Source organism: Anguilla rostrata, chromosome 9 (assembly GCF_018555375.3).
Source record: "Anguilla rostrata isolate EN2019 chromosome 9, ASM1855537v3, whole genome shotgun sequence".
Taxonomy (NCBI): Eukaryota; Metazoa; Chordata; class Actinopteri; order Anguilliformes; family Anguillidae; genus Anguilla; species Anguilla rostrata.
The window spans coordinates 16,021,091-16,047,354 of record NC_057941.1 but is presented as its reverse complement, the minus strand read 5'-3'; the positions used below and the strand labels follow the sequence as shown (position 1 = coordinate 16,047,354).

Genomic DNA, 26,264 nt, shown 5'->3' with positions numbered 1-26,264 from the left:
ATACAGACACGGGCGGAAACCGCAGGGGGAACTGGGAGGGCTTTCTGGAAAGCCCCAGCTAGCCCGCTGCTAGAGCTCGCAGATAAAATGTGATTTAGACCTCTTTAGATATGATCAGCACCCTGCTAGGGAGGCAGATTGCTAGGCCACTCCTATTCATCTTCAGAGATGGATATTTTTCTGTGCTATGGCCTATTTGGATTGGCTGACAGTCATTTCCAAGTCACAATATGGCCTGTGGGGCAAGTCTGAACTGACCTGAACATCATGCATTAACTTTGTACTGTTCTGTCCCGTTTGACCACAAATCCTTCATATTTATGGGCCCGAGTAAGAAAACATGTATTTCACTTACAAGACCCAAGTTGTAAACAGTATTTCAAAACAGAAACTGCAGCTACTCTTTTTTGTGACAAGTTATTGAAATAGGGCCAATGGATGTACATAAAACACAAATATTTGCCCTTCGAATTGCTGGGAAAACATTGAGAGTTTCCATAGGTCACAGCTCCTCTGCACCGCAGAAATATTTTATTTTCCATAACTTCAAAAGGAAACTGTACTAAAAACAACTACTATCACGCAACCACACTTCAGAACATACCATTCAGCAGAAACAGAATTGTGTGTGTGTGTGTGTGTGTGTGTGCATGCATGTACATGTGAAAATGTGTCAGAACCGATTCAGGTTCCCCGTCTAACAGTATATGGTTGTGCTTTGGCGAAATACAAGAGAGGATGGGTCTTTATCACATGCACACAAGAAAGTTGCCTATGCCTTTCAACAAAAACCTCTTCAAGGTTGGGTTACCATGGCAGCAGTTGAAACCACGGAATCTTAATCCAGTCTGAAAGGTCATGGGAGGTTGTCAGAGTCCCTTTCTGCCTTTGAGGCTGTGCCGGAGTGGAAATATTATGGCTCATTAGAGTCGCAAGCTGATTCCTCTTCCATTAAATACTGGAGGCAAAGAGTAACCTTTCTCTTCACTTTCCAAGTGCCAGATATACACTCAAAATGCATGACTAATTAGTTCTAACGAAAGCAAGTCTGATGTTTCTATAATGCTCCTGAAATCTGATGTACGCCGCAGAGCAATGTATATAAAGTACAAACCATCGCTAACTGCCAATTAGGATGATGATGCTACTGTAACTGCTTGATGTTCATCTTTCTGACTGCCTTGTCTGCTGCAATATACATTATGCTAATGATCTTTGTTTGCACTATACGGAAGAACGGCATGTATTGTAACTTGTAAAACATGCAGGCGACCTAATATGAGTTGCAATAAGGCTGTCCATAACTACTCTGTGTTTGTGGCAAAGGGTCTATTTGACTGTGACTAATGTCTGATCTGATGTGAAGTGCAATGTTCATCCTCTGCAGTTACAGTTATGCTGTGGGGCTAAATATCTGCAGATACTGGCCTGGTTTACAAGCCACAGAAGCAGTAAAGTCTGCTCTGTACATTAATAGATACGGAATTTAAGAAATACAGTATCTGAGACCAGCTGGAATTCTTTGCTCTCAGTCTTTCATAAATCGTTTTTTTGTGTGGTGTGATGTCATTGTCGCTCCCCTGTAGTAAGACGCATTCCCTTGCGGCATTTTGAGGCAGGCTATAGAACATTCCTTCTGAATGTTTCTCAGAGAGAACAGGGTATGCCCTGGCCTTGCCTGCCTCCAGTCCGAATGAATAAAAATGGCTCTAGCTTTCAGAAGGCATCCAAATTTAAGAGACCTGGCAGTTTAAATGTACGCCTTGGCCCTTCTGCTGTGGTGAAGAAAGCTATTCTTGACCTGCATCAAGCACTGCATGTGCCACAGAAGTGTCCCAGTCATGCTAGGCCTGGCTAGGCTGGTGTGAGAGGCAATTTAATAAAGCTGAGAAGACAGGCAGGGACAGGGGCACAGGCACTAACAAGGCTGGCTTTGAAGAGACTTGCACACCACAGCCAAACTCGATATATGTATCATGGACAGCACTCTTTTCTTCATCTAAATGAATAAAACTGCACAAGCCCTGTTTAGCTATAAATAAAGCTTTACATCTGGGGCTTTAAATGTAGAAATGCTGCCTTTAAAGATACCATCAAAACGTATACCTTCATTACCTTGTACTAAACTTAAAGCCTGTCTCTGTAATCACAATTTAAGTCCATGTTTGGATCCTAGCAGTAAATGTAGTTTGCACAAATATGCACTTTCAAATAGGACCAATATTTCACATTAAAAAGATTCTTTTGATTTTTAAAAGTTATTTTGATTCTTTTCAACATATCACCATAATGTAGTGTGGGTCAAGCATGGTGCTTACTGATCGTAAGCTATCATTCATCTCAGACAAAGCAGGTATTGACAAATGCGTGCCTTGGACAGTCATTTTTGACTGCCTCAAAAATACAGGCAGGTGATCAAAGAAAACAAAAAAGGCAACATCTTACTTAGTGAGAAAAACAGCCTGTGCATCACTGGCAGCCAAGCAAGTGAGAAACTGCACAGAGGGAAAGCATATCAAGCGGTCTATGCCACTCTCATTCAGCCTACTCAAGCTGCCTTTTTTCCACAGTAGTTGGATGCAGTTTATGTTCATTGTCATCACCTACAGAGCTGCAGTCCTGACAATGATGCATTCAAATCTAAATCTTTCACACTGTGATACATTGTTTCATCCAGACGTTGTTGCCAATGTCTCTGTAAACAGTTAAATCTGACACTGTCAACACCTCCATAACACTTCAGGATGCCAGGTATGAGCAATAATAGGAATGCATAATTACCTAACATGCAACATCCACACTGTTGTTATCTGAAGTTAACAACTAAAATATACACTAAAGTATTAAAAATGCTGCGTTAAAATATGTGGACAGGTTTATCACTGTTAATGACATCCAATTCAATCAACATTTGTCCTTTGAGCTGCAGTATGCTACTTCAATGAAAGTTCCATGATAAATCGATCATGATAAATGGCCATGATAAATCTTGAGCTAACAGGGAATTAGATTTTGTGGGAGAAATACATCACCTCACATCATGTTTATGTTCTCTAAATCGCTTTGTCCATTGTTTACAAACAAAATCATATCACAATGAGCTACAATTTAGGGGTATGCTCAAAGCCCCTCAAATCGTGCTGGCCATAATGTTCGGGGTTACAATCACAATGGCAGAGAGTGCGGTCAAGTAACCCGCTCCTGTAGAGTCACTGGCGTACTTGGAGCCAAAAAAGGAATTTGTCAATGGCAATCCAAAGCAATAAAAGAAAGTTAGACAAATTACACTTCAAGAGAAGAACTTACAGTAGTAAGCTACAGGGAATGAAGGCAAACTCTGCGATGGAACTGTTTTTACTCGACAAGTTAATATCAGTACATTCTATTTGCCATCTCATTTTAGATAGCTAGATAGACAGATAGATAACAATTTTAGGCTGCTTCCTAAAAAAGTAAATATCCTATACATTTAAAATAGATATTTGCCTGCTACCTAGGTAGATATTCAATTTATTCAGCTATCAACTGCACTTATATACCAACCACTGCAGACATCTAAGTTAGTTAGCTACATAATTTAGTTACTTGGTAAATTATGCTGCAAATCCAGCAGTGGAAACATTAAGGTGTCAGAAACCATTTTTACTTATTCATTTTCTGTTCCAAGTCCAATATCTTATTGCAAAAGTGGTAACTTATGGAATCAGCAAATGTTCAAAATAATAATGAACATTTGCAATTTAGGAAAAGCAGCCCTTAATAACCATGTCTGACAAGTTACACATCTAAATCCATGTTCCTGCTATCTTTCCTTAAAACTTCAGGAATATACAGTCAGCCAGATTGCTCTGCCTAAATCACTCACTCACTCTACCAGGAACAACATCCAACATCCTACAAAATAATATGGATGTTGCCTTGTGTTTTTTCCAGTATGTCAGTCACTTTGGTTGTATTTATATTTTCACTTCACTGCTGATGCAATTTACATCTGTTACCACTAGGGTGAAATGCTGCCTACTACACCTTAATTGGCTTACAAATAAATGCAAAAGTTTTTTTTTTAATTCACAACTTTTTATTCACAATTTTATGGGTTCAGTGATTAAACTTGCCATTGTTGGAGAAGAAAACAAAAAATCAACTACTTCTATTTAAGTAGTCAACGTTAAGTGTTGATTTCATCTATGGCAATGTCTATGATCTACAATTTAGTCGTTTATCAGACAATTTTAGCCAAAGTGATTTACAAAAGTGCATGACAGGTGTTAATCAGTGATACAGAAAAGAGGCACATTCTGCTTTTATTTATGGAAAGAAAGCTAAACCATTCCCTGCAAAGGGTTAACAGGGAAAAGCCTGTGTCTGTGTTTGTTTGCGAGGATAGTTTAGTTCCACTGGGAAATCTGAAGACTCTCAGAGGAGTTTGTTTTTCTCTTTTTTCTTTCTTTCATAAGAGCAAGGATGAAACGATAGTGTTTCGCCAAGGGGCTTTCAAACAATTAATCAAATGAATACTTACGACTTCTGTGGAACCGACTTGGTTGCAGGCTTGTTACTGGAAACATTGCACCTCTCTGCAGAGAAATTAAAAACAACATCAAAAGTACTGCTAATTAAATGCTGTCCAAAGAGAGGGCTGCCATGAGTTTAGTTTTTTCGATGTCATGTGACATTATATTTGAATGTGACCTAGCCACTCTTCCAGTGCAAAACGAATATCTCATTCCAAAATTCAACAACAAGGAGGGATTACAGGTATGTTCATAGACATAAAGAAATGGAGGGAGACCTACTTTGGCCGTTGTATCCTGAGGTTATATGTTGCGAGTCCTGGGCAGAGAGACAGGCACAAAGACAGAATGTTCATTAGACACTGTGGAACACGCAGAGGGAGGAAATAGCAAGAGAACAAATAGGAAGGAAATCATGTCGCTGGAGGACTTAATTGATTTTACACTAATATAATTAGACAGAGCACACAAATCATGTGTCAGTATGTGGGCAGGGTAGGAAACGTCTTTGTTAAATGATGCTACCATTAAATCAGGATTTATGGATGCTGCTTATTATTTAAAATGTCATTTAGGTCAAGCCATGGGATTCAATCCATGTCCTATTAAGATAGAAATAATAGGGTTTAAGCTGGAAATGAGACAACCTGGGATTTCATAAGAGAAAACACAGAAAATCATGGCTGGGCTGCCAATGGGAGACGTCACGGCAACCAAATTTCTTGAATGACAATAAATAATATGTTGCTTGAGTCATACTGCTCTATAACGGAGAGCACAAGAGGAGTAACACATAAAAATGGCATCACTGAGCCATCTATTATTTTCTCTGTGATATATATCCTTGCTTGGCCGCCCGCACATCATTCAACCATAGGAAGGTCTGTAATCGATCCAGATGAAAGTCTGTAATTGATTGTGGCTCTCTGTGTACGGCCATCAAAAGGTGTTTTCAGCCTGCTACAGGTTACTGCGCAGTCCGACTGACGAAGCTCTGCCATGACGTTTTAAGGCCAAACTAAAAATAACTTTTCGTGTTGTTTTCAAAATGGCTAGCCACTTCGTTCCAGTGTCAGTGTGATAACTGATAAGATATGGGGTACTAAATTACCCTCCTGGCACCGTGTCCATTAAATCAAAGCCAAAGTGTTAGAACACATTGCTAGGACACAGTGTAGCTGTTTGTAGAAACTATAACCAAACGCTAATAAATATATTGAATCTCCAATGGTGTCCCTTGCATTCTGATTATATAATCAATAGTACAAAAATCACACTTTGCTCTTACTAAAACCTTAGTGTTATAGATTAGAGTATTCTTTTGATCTTAATTAATTCACTACTGTGACATTGGAGAACAGCAGTAGGTCCTGTTATCCCCTAGTGATTAATAGCATGACTGTTAGCAGTGTTAAAAAATGCCTTTTTTACGCAAGTCATTATTCTTAACTGTCTCATCTCGGACATCGTCAAAGCTTTGTCCACAGATTGACAGGTCTGACCTGTAATAGACACAACATACACCTAGATGTGGCTCTCTTCAGAGAGCTTTATCTTGCTCCATTGTACCAGATCTTTCATTTTTAAGGGACAACCAGTGGATTGCAGGCTCTGTCTGCCTTCAATATCCTGTGGTAGACCTAAGATCTATGGTAATAGTTCAGGTCACTTTCAATTGGCTGCTTCCGTGCAGTGAAATACTCGATTCACCCAATGTGGCCACGCTAACTTCTGATACCAAGGTTTGCTATTTCTTGCGCCATCTCACATGTCATTAATTCATCAGAATTCCCAGTCTCAGTCAGCAGCAGGTGGATATGCGTATTTAAAACTCTCAGGGCCGTGGGCCTCTGGGAAAAAGAGAGGTTAGCACTTTTCCAGTGCACAAAAATGGAAGTGTCTCTGATGTTAAGATGCTACATTGTATTGTCATTATGCCAATAATCTATGCAAATAATGAAGTGAAGCCTGAGTACAACTGACTTCTGTAAGTCCACTGGGTCCAAATACATTTCTTAAAACAAAAACACATTCATAAATACTATATATATATATATATATATATATATAATTCCTAGTGCCTGTCCCATAGCAGTGAAAACTCATTCTTGTACAAGGTTGGTAATTAAATGCATTTTTCTAAAAGGATGATATATTGAATCAATACAATAACATTTAACTTCTTCCCATAGGACACAGTAATGAAACTAGATTAGTTATTTTGCATAGCATGTACCACAAGAGCTACCTTAACGTTCAATTTAAAACCCATTCAGGCACTTCAGTGAACGCACACCATCAGCAGCAATAATTGGATCGTTGCTTAATGCTGTAAATTTCTTCATCTACTCAGTTTATGTACCGTAATACATCATGATATCAAAACGTTCAACGTTTAACATTAGCCATAGCCAGGCACTGCAGAGTAAATCACATTGATCTATTGGAGAATATAGAGCTTGATCTTTATTGATTAACCTCTTAACCTGCATTACAGGGATTGCGAATTCAAACTGCCATGATCTGAGGGTTATATTGGATGACACTGAATGGTGTTTTCCCCTCACAGTCAGCAATCTTCCACGTTATTTCCAGCCATTATACCTGATTGGTCCTTTGATATACAGTCTATTTTACAACGATTATTTACCTCCTAGTCATTCCAGAGTAATTCTACGCTCCGCAGGTTCATACACCTGTAGGCTGAAGTCAGCTAAATGTGCATAACAGTTAAAGCAACATGAAACGTATGGAACGCAGCAAAAAGCAGAAGAGAATTGGTCTCACATGCTGGGAGGTAACAGAAGGGTAAATCTATTTCAGGTAAATGGTGCAAACTGTGAGGTTAATGGCTACAGCTGAATGTATATGCAACTGCATGCTGGTAAAACTGCAGCAGCCGCACAAAGCCCTTCAACAGAAATACAACAGAAGCGCAACTCAGAGCTGTAAGCTATTATTCTGCTTGCCTGAGCTTGTGACATTGTGCACGTGAGAACGTCCGTGTGCGTACGCCTGAGACAGTATGCGTGTGTGTGCACGTGAGAGAAATGCACGTGAGATTGTGTCTGCGAGTGTGTGTGAGCATGTGTGTGTATGTGTGTGCGCATGAGAGAAAATGTGAGTGTGTCTTGTGAGCGTAGTGAGCATAGATGAGTGCGTGTGTGTGAGTGTGTGCGTGTGTGTGTGTGAGTGTATGTATGCTTATGTACATTCCTGTGTGCATAAAAGTATGCATTAGAGCATACGGCGTGTGTGTGTGTGTGTGTGTGTGCGCATGAGCACCCATCTGTGCACGGGCACGTTTGTGTAAGAGGAAGAGTGAGTTCTGAAGCTCACCTTGGAGGGGATGGGAAACTTGGTCTGTTCTGCCTTGCCCGGCGTGTGGATGGCGGTCAGAGGCGGAGGCCAGGAGTGGGTCATCTCCTGCGGAGTGAAAGATCGTGTCAATACGCCAGCCCGCTCACACCGTGGGGCCACCCGAACCCACTCCCACACACTCCTCTTCACCAGCCATATGCACACACTCCAAGCGGGTGCATGAGTCAAGGAGCAGAATACTCCTCTAATTACCTCAGTTCAGAGGCCACCAAAGACTCATGCATATTAATGGCAGAGATGGAATCTGAGCCACGCTGGACGTCCGCGCTTTCGTCCCGACTTCATAGCGGCTTGTTTACTTCTTTCCTCTCCCGCCTGTGACTTGGTCCCTCTTCCCAACAGGGGAAGACGGAGAGAGCGCGCGTACCGCTGAAACACGCGTGCAGATCAGAGGCGAGCGGGTGCCCGTCACGCGGGCGACGACCCGGCGCGGTGCTTGGCGCTCCGGTTTTTCCGGCGCGAGAGACGGCGGCGGCGGCGCTCGATTCGCCACGCTCCCGGCGCGAAGCCGAGCCGCTCGGATTTGTCAGCGGTTCGCGCGGCGTAATGTGCTCTGATTTAGGTTCGCTCGGGGACGCTTGTGCGAAGGAGTGACGGATAAAAATGAAATAAATCCGCTCCTATATTGGGAACGGAATACTGGAGATGGTAAAATGGGGACACCTTCAAAGAAATTTCAATATGGAGCGAGGAGCTGCACTGAGAAGACTAATGGGCCAGATTATGAACACATAAACAAAGGCTCGCACATACTCAATTATATAACTTATGCTGTCCCAGCGTTTTTACACTGTATAATGTTAACACTGTTAATACAGCATATAATATGCTTACTGTACAGGTTTGGAGTAAACAGGAGCATGCCTAACTAACGGCTGTCCTAACCCAACCTCAGGGAGGTCTAAAAATCTGTTTTAAAACCCCCAAATTTTATAACAATGTTATGAGATTAAATTTCCAGTACCTGAAAAATGAAAATGTGGCACTAGAAAGCTAACACTGTCATTTTTAATAAAGGATTACTTTTATATTTGATTATTTAATAAAGACACCGAAACCAACATTCAGTATTGCATGCTGTTCAGTGGATAAGTTAGTTTGCAGTTTCCTTAGAAGGGGAAACCACCAAATAATCCAGCTTCTGCAATAAATTTAACATGCAACAATAGTGATGTATGCTGCATGATGAATGCAGGAGAGACACTCACTAAGCAGTCAGTTGCAATAACAAAGCAGGTTGACCTAACTCTACTCACACCAGACCATGAATTAAAAATCACTATTTAAATGCATTCACAGTACATTATGTGTATGGAAAATGCAGAGAAATGGCAGAAATCAAAAATTTGTCCACTTTTTTTCATTTGTCTGCATTAAATACAAATGGAATAGGGTATGAACATTTATTGCAATACAATATATATATAGCATAACCTTCCAAGTATTGCTGCTTTATGCTACCCAGGCAAGCAATGACATCATATTACCTTGTGGTGAGTCAGAAGCTTTTAGTGTAATAAGGAACAACTATGAAATATGTCACACAAGCAATATTAATGATCCTTTTGAAAGAATAATTTCATATTTAACATTATGTAAAGGAATAGAAAATTAAATAAAATTAATTAAATAAAGAAATATGTCAAGATCAATATTGTGTACCAAGGGATTCAGTAATGCTTATGAAAAATGAAAGCTATGTTCAGTTTCAGTATTAATTTGGGCAGCCTTTCAGCTGAACAGTAAGGATTTCTCAGATCCAAGCACAAATTTGCCTCAACATTCAACAGCAAAATTGAAATGGCCATGACTCACTTAGTTAAAACTATTGCCCTGGGTATTACACTGTGTAATTCCACATTAAGGTAGTTACTATGTGGTCAAAAGACTTTTACGGAAAACTACAATGCTCAACTTTACACACACACACACACACACACACACACACCAAAATGTCTAGTGGTAATTCAACTCCAACAGAGTTTATATGAGTCCAATAGGGATCACATATGCACTGTAAGAGTTAATATAACATGAACTATTTTACTGCACACACATTTTTCCTATTGTCCATTGTGCGATTTTTCTGCTAATTAGATGATTACCAAAACACACAAAAATATCCATAAAGAAGCTTGGTGGTAATGAGTCAGTCGGTAATGGCCTTAGTTTGGGAGTGGAGCCAGTTTTCCATAAAGACGGGATAGAGAAATAAGATGTTTAAGGTTTAAGATGTATTTCTGATGTATCTAGATGTATTTATGTGTTTTCTGGACACAAACACAGCAAAATGTCCAGCCTTAATTCAACACTAACAGTGTTAATTGAACTCTCACTGATAATCTGTGGGAGTGGAGTTAACACTGTTAGCGTTTAATTAACACTGGACATTTTACTGTGTACCTTGCTTATTTTGAGTGACAAACTAGCGTTATGCTTCAAAGTACCAGAGACAGATCCATGTTTCTGCAGGAGCAATTAGCGATTTACAGGACTGCTAGCTTCACCTCATAGTTCCTGGTACCTTTTTAGTATCTCCCTGGAGGAGTAGCAAAATTTAGTTCAGAGAACTACAGTATACACCGTATGCTTCTGCGAGCTAAGGAAACAGATCTAGAAACTGTGAGCATGGTTTCACAGTACAGTATGGCACTGTAATGGAAATGGGCCCTTGGTCACAATGGTTACAATCATCTGTGTGCTGCCACAGCAGTGCTGAACACAAAGCCTGTGAAGACCATCCAGGTCTGGCTTCCCTCAGTTGCCACTAGAAGAAAGCGGCTAGCGTGCCTGATCGCCACCAGACTTGTGTAGCGGTCAGAAGCACCTGCAGTTCCTCATGCTCAGCCAGCAGAGTGAAGGCACGTCTGGGCCCATGTCAGCTGACTGCGTCAGTGCAGCCCCCTGGCCTCTTCGATTGGCACCAACAAAGGCTCATCTCATATATCGACTAATTACTTCCCTTTCTTCGGCAGGCTGTTCACGCTCTTGCTCTGACGAATTGGTTTTACCGTGTGTGCAGTGAAAAGCTGTGATAGGGTGACCTTTCCACAGTAACACCATTGTCAATCCCCATCCAGGGTAATAAAAGAAAATAACATCCGACCTAACGGTCCTTCAGCATGACACTGAGACATTTGTAAAGGCTCCCCTTCAACCTTCTCTTCTTTTTATGCTTTTACTCCCTTTTCTCCTCAACATGGAATGTCCAATCATATTCATCATCTGTGCTCATTGCTACAACCTCTGCCATTGATTTGGTAGAGCTCAGACAAGCATGCGCTCCCCTCCAAAGCTAATGATGTCAGCCCCTGCTTCTTATTACTCTGAAGTCAACAAGCCGGACTCGCACAGAGATGGGTCAAAGGAAGTCGTTTCTTGTACAGCTCAACAGGGGGGGACTATGTGCACCCAATCAACCAGTGAGGGGTAATAATGGCCAACTGAAACCTAGGCAATGTTAGTGACGATTGTACATCCAGTTTCAAAACCAGACTGTGGGGCCCATCTAGGCGTTACAACAGTGCCTTAACAGGATGAGCCACCCAGCAGCCTCCCTTCGGCCTTTCTGACAATTAACACTATCCAGCGTGATCCTTTGACACCACGGTACATTTGCTTTTAATGATAAAATTGGTGATAAAAATAAAAAAATAACAGGTCCCCCAGATAGGCGTGGTGGTGGGAAGCATTGGGAAGAAAAAAAAATACCACAAAGAAATAATAAGAGCATCAACCGACGACCACACGAAAACCGACTGCCATTCTCAATAACGAGATGAAGCGGCTTCTGAAGCGCAGTCTGGCCGGGGCCAGAGAGACAGCCTGAGGGGACGGCATAACATGCATAAACATTACTCTGCGGCGTAATGTATAATGTAATAATAGACCGCTCAGGGCATCACGCCGCTGCTCCGCCATTGTTTCCTGCGTCCGGCTCCGGGCAGTCTGCAGCCCGCTGCTTCCCAGCGCCGGGACGAGGGCGACCGACGGCGCGTTCCAGAGGCGCTGGAGCCGTCGCCGGCCGCAGAGTGGGACCGGAACGCTACCCACAGCGGCATTTATCTGCCTGTCACAAATAAGCGCAGTGGGACCTGTGGGCCAATTATACAAATGTGACATTTTTTGAGACCGCGACAGAGTAGCTTCTGTTCTTAGAAAGCAAAAAAAAAAAAAAAATTACTGAATAGTGAAAAATAGCTGAATAGTTATTGAAACTAGGCCTGCCTGGTATGAATAGTTTTTTGTAATAATTGCCTTTTTAAACTTTTATATGACAGGGTTGGCACTCTCAGTATTGTTCAGTATTTTTTCTATTGTGCAATTTTTCTGCTAATCAGATGATTACTAAAACACACAAAAAAATATCCATAAAGGTGGTAATGAGTCAGTCGGTAATGGCCTTAGTTTGGGAGTGGAATCAATTTTCCACAAAGACAGGATAGGGAAATAAGATGTATTATCATCCATCCATCCATCCATTATCTATACCCGCTTATACTGGTCAGGGGGTGCTGGAGCCTATCCCAGTGTGCATTGGGCGAGAGGCAGGAATACACCCTGGACAGGTCGCCAATCTATCACAGTGCACACGCACCATTCACTCACACACTCATACCTATGGGAAATGTCGAGTCCCCAATTAGCCTAGCCCGCATGTCTTTGGACTGTGGGAGGAAACCGGAGTACCCAGAGGAAACACACAGACATTGAGAGAACATGCAAACGCCACACAGAAAGGCCTCTGCTGGGATTCCAACCTGGGACCTCCTTGCTGTGAGGCAAGATGGGCCTCCTAACAAGGCAGCTTAATCTAAAACACTTGCCATGGTAACAGTATTATCGTGGAACAGTGATGCAACTTATCAGGCTTAAATCAATAACACTCTACTTTAATAAGAGATAATTATACAGTCCTTTTTGGTTGCATTTTGGGAGATAATGATTTCAAAATGGCTGTGAATCAGACAGCAGTAGGAGACAGATTGTCACATTAAACTGACACAAAAGAGAGAAGCGTCTTGCATGGCTTTTTGTAAACTGAATTTGTTTTTTTTTTTCCTGATGAGACTCCTCTGACAGATGCCATCTCAGCTTTGACTGTGTGCAAATATGTTAATCCCTCTAAATGGCAATCGCTCTGATAAAGTGTGACTGGCGGAGACACCTGAAGCTACCGCTAACAACGGGAGAGGGAGAAGGTGTGCGAGCGCGAACGAGAGGGAGGGGGGGTAAACACTGCAGGGGAAACGGTGAGCAGACTGAGAGCACAAACACGCTAATCTGTGGCCTCAAGCTACTGGCCTCCCAATCGTCCAATTAACAGATGAAAACACCTGATATTCCACTCGCTGTTTGACTAAAAATAACGGGTTGTTTATCAAGAAGGCGGGTGGCGGCAATGTTCCGCCCGTGTCTCTGCTTGTAACATCGCACTTAGTGAAGGAGTTCTACACGGCCGTGAACCGGGACCGCTGCTTTAATGGCCCACTTGGAATGTGTCTGATATAAAAATTAGGGAGAGCTAAAAAGGAGCTAACATCTTGTCGCATGAATTGATATTGCAAAGCGTGGGCTTCAAGATGCTTAACTGGAGCTGGAATGACCTCACTTTCCTCTTCCCGTCTGATAGGCTGGAGCGTTTCGAACGTGAGTCATCCCCAGGCAAAAGGTGCGGCCTCTGAGACCCAAAGCCGGGCAGAGAGCGCACGCCACTCTCCGCATTATATCTGCACAATGAGCGCCGCAGAGCAGGGCCCGGCGACGCCGTTATTCACCCGGCCTTTTGAAAAGCGGCCGCGCTAACTCATTCTCCCTGGCAGCTCAAACGTCAGGTTGCCTGGCAACCGCTACGTGACATCACTGCCCTTCCAGCGGGTTCCCACGTTTTGACAGGAGCACATAATTCAGCGGGTCAGGCTAGGTGCCGCCGCTTCTCCCGGTGACGTCTATCGTGCTATCGTGCGTTCGCAAGGGGGGCGGGAGGGAGGGAGAGAGAGAGTGAGGGAGTGTGCGAGGGAACGAGGTCCTTGCGGAAAACTCTGCTGTCAAGATATTAGCTCCTTTTAGCTGTCACATTTCAAGCATGAGCCGATTGCTTCCACAAAAGCAAACAGATGCAGCTGGATCAATCTACAAAAAGGCCTTAAACCAGACAGGCACTGATTTTAAACACACAAAGTGATACAGTGACTGAAGTATGCTCCTGTCTTTAATCCCTGCTGGTAATTCCTGTTTACCCAACTGTTCCATCCCTGTACTGTATGTTATTGTCATTTCGATTGTTGCTTTTGTATCTTGGTGCTCCGTGTCAGGTCTTCCTTGTAGAAGAGATTTCAGTTTTTCCCGGTAAAATAAAGAATAAATAATAATAATAATAAAATAATAATGTGCAAATTTACAGTTTTCAATGGCTTTTTCAATGGTTCATAGTTGCCCCTGCTCATTTTTGAATAGTGAATGCTCCTTCATTGGCTGAGTGATTAAAGGCTGTTTTCAGAAATTCAGGCAAGATTCTGAATATAAAACAAGGCCAATGACTCTAATACATCCATTCACTTCTAAACTAGGAAACCTATAGTGAGTAAATCTAAAAAACTAAAAAATTCTGCATGCTGATAAAATGGTTTTCTTTCCTAATCTAATATTTGTGGTTTGGGATTCTCCAGAGCCAATAGTGAATATCTTATGAGAAACAAGACAGTTCAACATCACCAGCGTGATGCTTTCTGGAGGTAATTTTTAAAAAGTAACAATTTCTGTCTCAACCACCTTCGCCATAAAAGAACTTTATTCAAACTTATGCTGTACCACAGAAGCTTATACCCGTCACCTCTAAAAGGGCTTCACTTCCTGCTTCACAGACTCCAAAAGCCTGTAATTGTCATCTCTTAAAGACAGGCTATTTCTTCCTGGCTCCGCAGCCTTCGGATGGAGAAGTGGCTTTGTGCGCAGAGTACCTCAGCTATTACAAGGTGTAATTAGTGGGAAGAAGTAAGGCTGGGAGTCTCACTCACCCGTAGAATTTCCTCAACGCAGCTGGAGTCGTTCGACAGGCTGACCTGCGGACGGAAGAAAAGGGTTTTTCAGTGTAAGCGGAGAGAGAAAAATACACAACGGACAGTGCAGAAGAAAGGAAAGCACTTTTGTGCAATGTTTAAAGAGTGAACTGCAAATGATGCACCGGGAAAACCTCACAACAGACTCATGGAAAAATACTCCAGTAATTAATACATTATCTATCTCATAATTTTCCAACACTTAGGTTATTAGTACAAAAATTCAGTATTTTGGTGCATTACCAAGTTACCTGCATGTGGATAAAATGTGGACAAAAGATGCAAATGGTTTTTTTAACTTAATTTGTGACAAATTTAGGCACTACATTCTGCTAAAAAAGACAACATGTTAAAATAACCTGTTACACCTCTCTCAAAAATAGCAGAATTCGATCTTACAACAACTTTTCACACACTAAATTCACACACTATCCAAGGAGAAAGAAACGTGGTGAAATAAGTGTCACTAGTTTACACAACGTGTTTCCCCACAGACAAACATTGTTTAAATAAAGTTTTATAAATAAGAGCTAAAAAAAAAAAAAAAACAGTCAATAATCTGTCATGATTATCCATGGTAACAGACGGCCTTGAGTTTACATCACTGGCATTTGGCAGACGCTCTTGAGTTCTCAGTGACCATGTTTCGTCTGCCTGTATTTTGGTTGCAATCCTCTAGCAGGGCTGTGTACATGACTCACTCAAAGACAAGGGCTAAAACATACACAAATAGGCCTTCTCTCTTTCCTGGGTCATATCTCACGTAGAATGAAGGCATCTGCCACAGATTGGATACTGGTGCTCAAGAGGCAGCATTTATATGCTAATAAATAAAATGTTTGGTATAATAATAGTAATAAGAACCAGGTGCCACTTTTATGTTTAAAAAAACTGGAGTGCTAAAGGGGGAATATGGTAATTAAGTAAGGATCAGGGTCCCCCTTATGCAAGTCTACTACATAACTGCTCTGGCTGAATGCAGTATTCATCCCAGGCCACTGGCAGTTACTAATTGCTCATGAATTGCATAAAGAGAAGCCAATCATAATCGCAAAGGGAAAACAATCATAATACATTTGGTTGCACCCAAAAACCATCATATCAATTAAATATGACGAGAGAATTCTGACAATTGAACAAACAACATCTAAAAGCCTCTGCACCAAATGACAATGCATGTGGCTAAAATTAATGGTTTTGCAGAAATAGGATCAAAAACCAGTGTGAACAAAATCAAAATATGACAAAAACAATAAAAATCCAGGCACTCGAGGACATAAATTATTTTTCAGTTCCTAATTGTGCCTGGCTTGTCTCTGCTGCGCTGCAGAAGGTGCTTGGCCTGTTGCAACTGGGGGGTGGAGCCCGATGGACATCGTACAACATTGAATCATTTTGTATTATTTTACATTAGTGTTATGTCCCTTGCATTTACTTTGAAAGTAAAAACTATCTTGGGTCTCTCCGCATTTTCCATGAGCACCTTTTGCAATTTCATTCTGCCTTTGAGACACTCTCCCATGCACCTTTAGTGAAGTGAACTTTTCATTTTCCTGTAACTGCAACTTGCGCCTTGTGAATAATATGTTCATATTTTATCTTTACAAAGATGTCACATTTTTAATAATATTGAGAAAATCAATTCACAAAAACCTGGTTCACACAAAAGATACAACAGCCAGGTAAATCAAATCAATTACCTGCATTGGACAGCTGTACGGTATTTTGGGACAAATTATATACAGGGAAGCACCCGTACTAATGCAGTGGGAAGCAAGAATGCATAAAAAACCATTTGAACAGCAACAGGAGCACATTAAGGGAAATGCACTGAACGACCGCCATTTACAGAAGCGAGAAGCTGAACAGCAGAAACATCATGTGCCATTCAAAGCAGATGTCTAATATATGATGACCAGCAAATAGATAAGTGTCTGAATGTGTCTGCAAATGCATTCATATACACTCACGTTTCATAATGTTTGTTATTTATTACTTCTAAAAAAAAATAACGTACAGAGCTCGGTCTCACCCTAACAGTACAAAGACGCAGCAGGGAGTCTTGACTGTTCGCTCCCTTTGTGTCTGCGGGGAATACGTGTGATTCTCTAAGCGGCTGGGTAACATCACTTCAGACGATCCAGGGCTCCAAGCCCTGTTTGAGAAAAAGCATGCCAAGCGTTTGCTGGCTCTCGTACATAACACTAAATTGACACAGAAAATCGCTTGAATTTTAATAAGAGTAAACACGGTATAAGGATTTACAGTTCACGCCACGAGGTATCTATGTGACCCGTTCCACTGCTGCTACATTATGACAGGTCTGCATTCGGCAACCTCAGACAAACTCCACCGCTCTTCCCCCCCTGCTGGTGATGTCATGTTATCTCTCTCTACCTGAGGTGACCTTGTGCGATTGGGGGGACATTTGCGGCCGGAGCAGGGGAGCCTGTGGGGACCTGCTGCTATCTGTCGCCTAATCGTCCTATTGATATGTGGCAGTCGACCGGCTGGAGTAGAAGGGAAGGCTACATAACTGTCTTCACGGCTGAGCGGAGCGTCACACGCGGGGTTAACCAGGCATGCGCCTCGCGCTCCCGGAGAGGCCCCACAGCGGCGCGCGCGCGCGTGCTAACGTCAGGCCGCTCATGACTGATGTGGCGTGCTGTACGGGCGAGTCGCCGCCTCTCACAACACTCAGAAGTGGAATCGTGCGCCATTACGTCTCGACTGACCTCTAATCCCTCACAGCAACTGGAAAATTGAACAGTTGCCAGCAAAAAAGCTTTATTTAACCCCCCAGAAGTTCAATTTTGTTCCCATGGAAATACAATCCTCACGATGATCAGAAACGATCTTTTAACGGGTCTCGTCTTCTTTGTCTTATTTATGTCTAATATCAAAAGTGGAGCTTACTACACAAAGCCCAGTACTTCAGGATAACTCATTTTCCAGCAGCAAAACATGTTTTATTACAGACAGAGATAAAACGTGCTTTGCAGATATCTGCATTTACTGTACATCCATTATTTATATTCAGTTAGATACAGATTTCAATGAGGAGAGAATGTAAGTGTTTCTCCTGAACAACAACTTCTTCAACGGGGCTGTGCAAACATTCTGTCCTCAAAGACAGCGGTACTAGTTAGATACAGATGCTATTTATCAAATACAGAATATATCTTGAGTAAATATTTTTAAATCTCTGCTAAAAATGCACTGTTAGAGACTGGAATCTGGCAGCCATGAGTTGTAAATTCAAGTTCAAAATATGTATTTGCAAAATGTATTTATATAGTAATAAAATCAGCTATTACACTTTATATAAACAGCTTAGGTTCTATTTCCAATTCTGTTTCCTACTGAGCTTTGTACTTTCATGTACATGCACTTTCCCCACATGCTGGTATGACTTTAAGAACTAAAGGTGCATTTAACAAATACCGTACAGAGTGTTCTTTGTGGCAGTTTTACACTCAGATCACATTAAAATGTCCAAGGAAATATACAGGAAATAGATTCATGAGATCCCTTCCTGTTTGTGTACAGAAACCCTATACATACAACTCGACATATAGTGTAACCACAGTATTGAAGGTTCAATGCTCAGGTACCAGTCGTTAGGCAACCCAATGTAATTGTGAGGTGCGAAAAGGGGGAGGGAGATAATAAGTCTCAACCAGCTGCATGTATAAATTAATAATATTAGGAATGAAGCCGTGCTTTGCAAATCTCAGTGGATAACGTTGTTGAAATTATAATAAACATAATAAATGACGAAACTATGGAATATGCAGTTAATCATAATCTCATTTATTACAGGCTCAGACATGTGGAGGTAATAAAAAAATGGATATTACCAAAGCCTACTTTGAACATCTACATACTTTGTCAGATTGTGTTTGATGTTATATAGACATGCTAATGGCGACTGGTATTACTCACCAGAATGCTATGAAGTCCTGTATACGATTAACTTAAACTATAAAGATAGACAGTACAAAATGACTGGTAAGTCATAATAATCAAGTTCCGTTACCATATCATTTGAAAAAGCAGGTGTAAAAGGAAGCAGAATATATTTACGAGCTCATTAAAGCTAGAATCACCTTCATTTGTCTTGTTCTCCAATGTTATTTTACAAACTGCTAGCACAGAACTGTCCAGCTGAGATCTTATTTCTGGTCTCCAGCAGAGATTCCCCATGTACCTGCCATTACAGTCATATTGAATAGCTCTGAAAATTATTTCTCCAACATAGTCAATTTTTCCATGAGAATGAAAGATGGCCTGCACACAACAGGTACTGGCCTCTGTGATAAGCAAACACGAGAGAAAAAAAACAAAATACAGCATTTTTTGTATTTTCTTTGAATAAAACAGACAATAGATTGTGTGCAGGCATGAGTGCACTCACACACGCACCATGGACACACTTCGAAATGCACAAAGTATAATACTGGAATTCAACAACATAAAAAATTGCTGCGCATTTCTGGAAGCATCAGAAGCAGAGACCAATAAATGGCAAAGACAACAATAGCCTTGAAAGACCCCACTTATAATTTGGTGCTGTTTCCTAATAGTTATTATTGGAAGGGTCAGTGAAGAAGAAGAAACCCTGACACCTTGTACTATAAGACAGCAGAAAGACCTATTTCTCTGAATTACCTGAGAATTCAGACATACTGCACAGGCAATTACTGCAGCCAGAAACATATTTTCTTCTTTAATAGCTGTTCGGAAAACATCTCTACATCAACAACAGATGCAACGTATTTACCCTCGTTTTTTAATAGAAAGTATTCAAGCAGCAGCGATGCTCTCCGTTCCTAAATCATATTTAAAGTGGATGAGTAGCTACAGGAACAAATGGGTCAATTTCAGCTCGAAGAGACAAATAAAATGGAGCCTGCTACTGAGGGCAGGCAGATTAACAAGCAGATGGAAAACACAACGCATGAAACAAAGATTTCACAGAACAAACACAGAGTCAGGGACACTGTCGACAGACCAACCAGAGACATACTCATAAGCAGATTTTTGGCATACTACTCATGATATGCCAAAGGGTTCGAAATGATGAAATCCTGCACAGCGGAATTCTGTGTTAAATCAACTCTGACAGAGTTAACTTGACAGTTTATAGAGTCCAATATGAGCTAAATGTCCTCTATTATAGTTAGAAGTACTGCATACTATGAGACTCCATACAGGACATTTTGCTATTTTTACCTTACGTTTGAGCTGTCTAAAAAATGAGCCATACTGCTGAAAGCTTTGCAGGCCATCTACGATACGATGCACACTTCAAAGGCCTATTTACGGCCTTCACTAGGACCACGAGATTGCAGAAGGTGGCAGTGATCCAGTTTGGGGCAACTGGGGTGAACCAGCTCTCTGGCACAACAAGGACCTCACAAAAGACCCTTCATTCATACCAGAAAATTGTTATTAGAATGAGCTTTACTAAACACTGGGTCTCACTCTGGCCGAGAGACTGAAATAAAGGTGATCGGTGCAGGAGTTGAAGAGGTCAGTTTTTTCCACGCAGACAGCGTGAAAAAAAAAAACAGTGAGTCCTGATGAAGTTGTCAGCGCATGTCTCTTCAAACTGTCAAAGCGTTGTGGTTTTTTTGAGGCTGCCACTCAGACAGAACCGGGATGGGTTTAGGTTAAGGTTCGCTCCGAGGATACCTTCCTCCTGAGCAATCTGTGCCTGGCCTGAACACAGACACGCTGGCGACTGTCTGATAAAGGCAGAAAGCAGGGGGGAGGACAAACGGCAACAAATGGTGCTTCCATCTCTGAGCAAAAAATACACAAATAAAAGGGCTATGACTGAAGGGGCATTTGTTTGACTTGTTTAATGTCCTTCCTCTCATGCAGCCATGGTGTTGGATTGGCAGGCCAGATTCTTTATCAAAGCAAGGTTGGAAGAACAATCACATTTACATTTAGTTATTTAGCGGAAGCTCTTATATAGCTCAGTGATGTACTCTCCATTATGAAACCCAATCCTGACCATCTGGCAGTCCTGTGTAAAAGCGCCTAATTGGTGGTAACATTACCCAAGGAGAAAGAGTTTAAGTCAAGGCTATCCCTCACTTTACCCTCACCTCACCCCAAAAGAGTGGCTCCTTTGGGCAACAGGATGCCTGTAGTCTACCATTTGCGAAAGCAGCAGCATGGTCTTCTGCCACAATGACCGCACAGTGAAATGCAGTGAATAAGAAGCGGCAGTTGGCCACATGCACTTTGGAGGAAATGTGTGAGCAAGTGTGCACCCTGCCCATCTGAATCAATGGAGGATGACACTGCACTAGGACAAGTATTTCAACCTGGTTAAATACATTAAAACTAGCAATAAAATATTATTATATTATATGATGTATCCAAATGTAGGTTAAGTTGATCTGTGCAAATGGTCAACATAGTGGAACAGAATCCTATTCTTAAAAAGCAAAAAAAGAGGATTGTTGCATTTCATTTAGTTATAATTGCAACCTCATCAAAAACAGTAGACTAAAAAAATATCAAAATCTGATTCAGAATCATATTTGTTTTCTCCTTTCCCTAGGCACAGACAAAACAAACAGGTTGCAATTCAACGCAGTAAGTTGGAGAAACTGCTTATAGTTACACATTACTTTGCCACTGATCACTTGTTTCAGAATACAGAAAACACATGCAGTTATTGAATAAAGGCTCATTATACCATTGCTTAACAACTAATACATTTGGTTAATTCAAACTTGACTCAAAATCCAATACCTTTTAATAACCAATTTGTGTAATGGATTGGCTAAGCTGAACTGCTATTGGTTTAATGAGTTTTCTGGATTATGACGGGGAAGCTGTGACCGCTCATTCACATTCTCACTGCCTAACAGCTCGCAAAGCTCTGGAGACTCCCTCGATTCTGTGGCCATTCACCAATGATTCAAATGAAACAGGAAGAGGAAGTGTTTTATCAACTTAATGAGCCGGTGCCAGGACAAATTGCCTGTGCTTCAGTCTTTGTCTGATTTACAATGAATCCTTCTCTTAAAAGCGTTCTTTTTATGTTCACTTCAGCCCAGTGCTGCTGAATGACAGTGTCCGACCACTGCTCTGTGAAGTCTCCAACAAGCAATTCCTCACAGTGAAAAAGAAAACAAACAATTCCTGGGGTTGAAACAACTCAATGGATAAATAGATTCCACGTGTTAAGAGAATAACAATGCAAATTGCAGGCCAAGAGTTCAATTTGCTAATATTAGCCTTATCTGTACACATTAATACCAACTTGCGCAGGCCTGACATTGCACACATCCACAAGTGATTTAATCTAAAATGCTCAATGAACAGGCACAGTTTCAGCCTCAAACCTCTGCAGGCAATCAAGATGATGACTCAACACACAGTGATGTTGTCTCATCGATTACTTTGCTCTGACATTATGTTCTTGAAGACTGTTGAAGAAAAATGCACGCTGGCTGAACACTCTCAATCCAGGGGAGAAATAACATTCCGAACAATGCAAGAGGTCACCGCTGAACCAGCCAAAGCTCCATAATACTCTCATGAATGATGATTTGATTAAAACAACATATGCGCGTTAGTCATTCTGGTATCCACAAAACTGGACCTGCCATCAGCAGATTCACCAGCCCGACTCCATATTAACATGTGAATGGACACAAGGAAACATGGTGTTCGTGAAAATGACCACTTTAGCGGACTCTCGAGAACGCTCCTTGAGATGCCATCCCCTAAGCCTGGCTGGCTTTACTTCAAAGCACCCCCAAATCAAATTAAACAGGGCTCGGTGATGAATGCAAACGCTTTTTCTCTCTTTCTCCCTTCCTCTTTTGTTTCCCTCCCTTTTGTGGATTTCTCCCAACCCTTTTTTGAGAAGGTTTTGAGCAGCTGCCAGGATGGCAGTTCAAAGCCATAATGCCAGGGTACACAGAGAGAACAGGTCTGCCAGATGCCAAGACTAGATGCCGAGGAGCTTGGGGATTACCAAAATTTGGCAAACTTCCTAAAAGTTTACTTGTTCTTCAATATGATTTTGAATGACTGTTTTTTTTTCTTTTTTAACCATTGGAACACACTGTTACTACAGTACTAAATCTTCATAAAATCTTATTCCACAAATAGTCTGTTTTTATGAAAAAAGACACTCTCTACCCAACATAAGTAAGAACTTAAGCAATTTAAGCCAGTGTGCTAAAGAGCCTAATATTTGAGATTACATGACTCAGACAGCAGCACGGAGCACTGCCTGTTGCATATTGAATTGACATCTTTCGTTACTGCTTAATTATGAAACACATTTAGCCACTGCCAGACATTTCCCAGCAGTGCTGCAAACAGAAAATGAAAAAGCAGAGATTTTGTCTCGTTGCGCGGTGATTCGCGGACACGCTTGTTCCATTGATTCCAAAATCCTTCTTTAATTTTTAAGCGATAAACAAAACTCATTTTCTGCAGGATTTCAGTAATCGGGTATTTTAGCGAATTCAATTCCTGAAAGACCTTTTTGTTTTTTTAATCCTTCTCACCTCTCTTTTGGCTCAGACACATATATCCATTTCAACACTCAGCATTGTTGGAGGGAGTGCTGTGCATTTTCCGCACAGCTAATCTGATTTCCACACTTCATTTACGATGCTTTGTGTTACCCTGTCATATGTTCTCCTACATTACTTTTTTGGACATTCTACACAAACAGCCCTATCTGGCACATGTAACTACCTCCCAGATATGCTGAGTATTGCAAGCTTGGGATATCGATTCTTCAACCACAGTATATATAAAAAAATGTATATCAATAGCATAATACCGCAGAGTGGTCAATCTACTGAAAATGGTGTACGGTACAAGGGAACAAAATTCTTCACTTAAGGAACCTCCTGCATCTTTGAGCATCCATTCTGTTGAGCTTCTTAAGCAGGTGTGAAGTTATGGGGGAGGAGCCACAGGCCACACATCACAGAGACCCAAGATGATATGCAGTGGCACTGGAAACCATGGTGAGGTCAACAGTCTCCATGGTCCATGACTGAAACACTTCTCAGTGCTGCAGTGCAGACTTAGAGCTGCTGCTGGACACATGGAAGGGCCGCTCTGGTCTCCAGGCAGAGCCCAGAGAACGCCACTCCCCCCCCCCCGAAGCGCGGGGTCAGCTGCTGCTCAACTGGCGGCTCAAACGGTTCAGAGGACAGAGCCATTGATCCCAAGGCACAGAGCGGCTGGAGACGCTAACGCTGGGCGAAGGTCCGATCGTTTGGGAAGCATCCCCACAGCGCCCCCGGCAGCCCCTGCCACCTCCGCTCAGCGTGACGCACGCCACAGGGCCAAACATCGAAGCACCAAACAGAGAGATGTGTCTGAAGACATCAACAGGCTTGGCTTCAGCTCCATTTTGTCTAAACCATAAGACTGGCTTTGTCATTATAAATCCATGCTAACAACACAAGTTGCTAATAATAAGTTGCACACATCTATTTATTCCTAAAATTTATTCCTAAAGCAAGATAATGACTTTTTCCATTTTCCATTTCTGCACAATGATATAACTTCCTCTTTCAGCAGAAACTCTTCCTACTGAAGCCTTGCTGATCCAGTACCAGAGAGATAACTTCCGAGTGAGAGAAAGACAGGTTATTTTTCTCTCAATGCCAAAAGCAGATGTAAATATGTACACATGCACACATATAAAAGGTGAGTGTGTGAGTAGCATAATAGAAAGAGAGAGAGAGAGAGCATGGGTGTGTGCATGCCCATGTGTGCATGTGAAAGAGCCGAGCCAGAGGCCTGGGGGTCTCCAAGTGCTCCCCTCCTGCCTGCGTTTCTCAGCACGCCAGCCAGCCTCTGAGAGCTCTCACCAGATGGGACAAAGGGGGCTCATTGCCATGCAAGACACAACATCCCTCAGATGCTCAGAGAAACGTGACTGCGGGAGGAGCGGGTCCTGGGGAAATTTTCAAAATATGACCACCCAGGCATTAAGCAGACCACGGGAAAGGGAGATGTGTAATCACCAGGTACTTTAATTCAGTATTAATCCAGGGCTCACTAATCATTCAGCACCTGGAGCAACAGACCAGCCGTCACTCTGCCCCGCAAAATTCATTAGCTCAATTGGTACGAGCGAATTATGAATGCCACGCTCATAATTGAATGAATGTTCAAGATGGGGGAATTGAGGGGGCACAATGAGAGAGATCCAAGACCCATGATCTAAAAAAATGTGGCATGCATGTTTTAACACAGGATGAGGTACAAATGCAGGCGTTGGAGGTGCTGGCTAATGATCTTTCACCACTTTTAACACTGCATACCCAGTTATGGTGTTTTTAGGGTCCATGAGACAGAAAAAGAGAAAGGTTTTTAATGCTCACTGATGAGACATTACTGTGTAGGCCTTAGGCAACGCGTGGAACCACTGCGACAACTAGAGCAATTCACACCCTCCATGCAGGTGAGAGGAGCGTGGCAGGTGCTATTAAATGTAGGCTCATAATTATGCTGAGGAGACGGTTATTCACTCGGCCGAAAGGCGGGAAGCTCTGTTCTCCGAGGCCTGAGGCGGGAGAGGAGCGGATAAGGCAGAGAACACCTGCTGACCTGCGGACCCCAAATAAAAAAGTGGGGCATTCCTGCTGCCAACACTCAGTTTACCACGGATACCAATGTATTACACACACATACACACACACACACACGCACACACACACACACACACACACACATACACGCACACACACACACGCATGCACACACACACTCTCTATACAGGTGAACCATCAAGATACAGATTCACTAGGAATGAAACTCCCAATTTTGGAATGGAACAATTTGTTATTGATTGGAATCATATAACTACAGCAGCCTTATGTTGAAATAGGTGAACCTCAATACATTCCTTAATTTAAGTTAATAACCAATAATCAAACCACAGGTAATTTGGATCTCATCTGAACATGAAAGATTTCATCAGTGGCCTATTCGTTTTAAACTCCTGAAAACTGTTTGATTTTAAACCAAACCACTGTATAGTCATGTTTTGGCAATTTTAAGAAACTGGTTAACTAAAAAAAAGGAAAATAACACTTGACAAACAATAGGATACTTACAACTACTACTACAAATAATAATAATAATAATAATATATGCAGAATTATGTCGCTCTTATTTTTGTTTAATTACGAAATATAAATGAAACATATTGTAAATATATTCTGATATCAGATCTAGGTCAACATTAGCAAGCACACTTTAACACAGGGCCTTTAACGGTCTGTGGAGAGACGGGCATTTT

At 41.7% G+C, this 26,264-nt stretch overlaps 1 protein-coding gene across 4 annotated transcripts in view; it reads right to left on the bottom strand.

The window, feature by feature from the left end:
* Nucleotides 1-26,264, bottom strand: part of LOC135263031 (AF4/FMR2 family member 2-like) — a 166,841-nt gene that overhangs the window by 59,468 nt on the left and 81,109 nt on the right. For all 4 annotated transcript variants that reach the window (XM_064350577.1, XM_064350578.1, XM_064350579.1 and 1 more), the window contains 4 exons: nucleotides 14,912-14,956; nucleotides 7,854-7,940; nucleotides 4,797-4,833; nucleotides 4,523-4,577 (listed from right to left, as the gene is read on the bottom strand). In XM_064350577.1, the coding sequence (XP_064206647.1) occupies nucleotides 4,523-4,577; nucleotides 4,797-4,833; nucleotides 7,854-7,940; nucleotides 14,912-14,956 (224 nt within the window). The remainder of the gene's footprint in view (nucleotides 1-4,522; nucleotides 4,578-4,796; nucleotides 4,834-7,853; nucleotides 7,941-14,911; nucleotides 14,957-26,264) is intronic.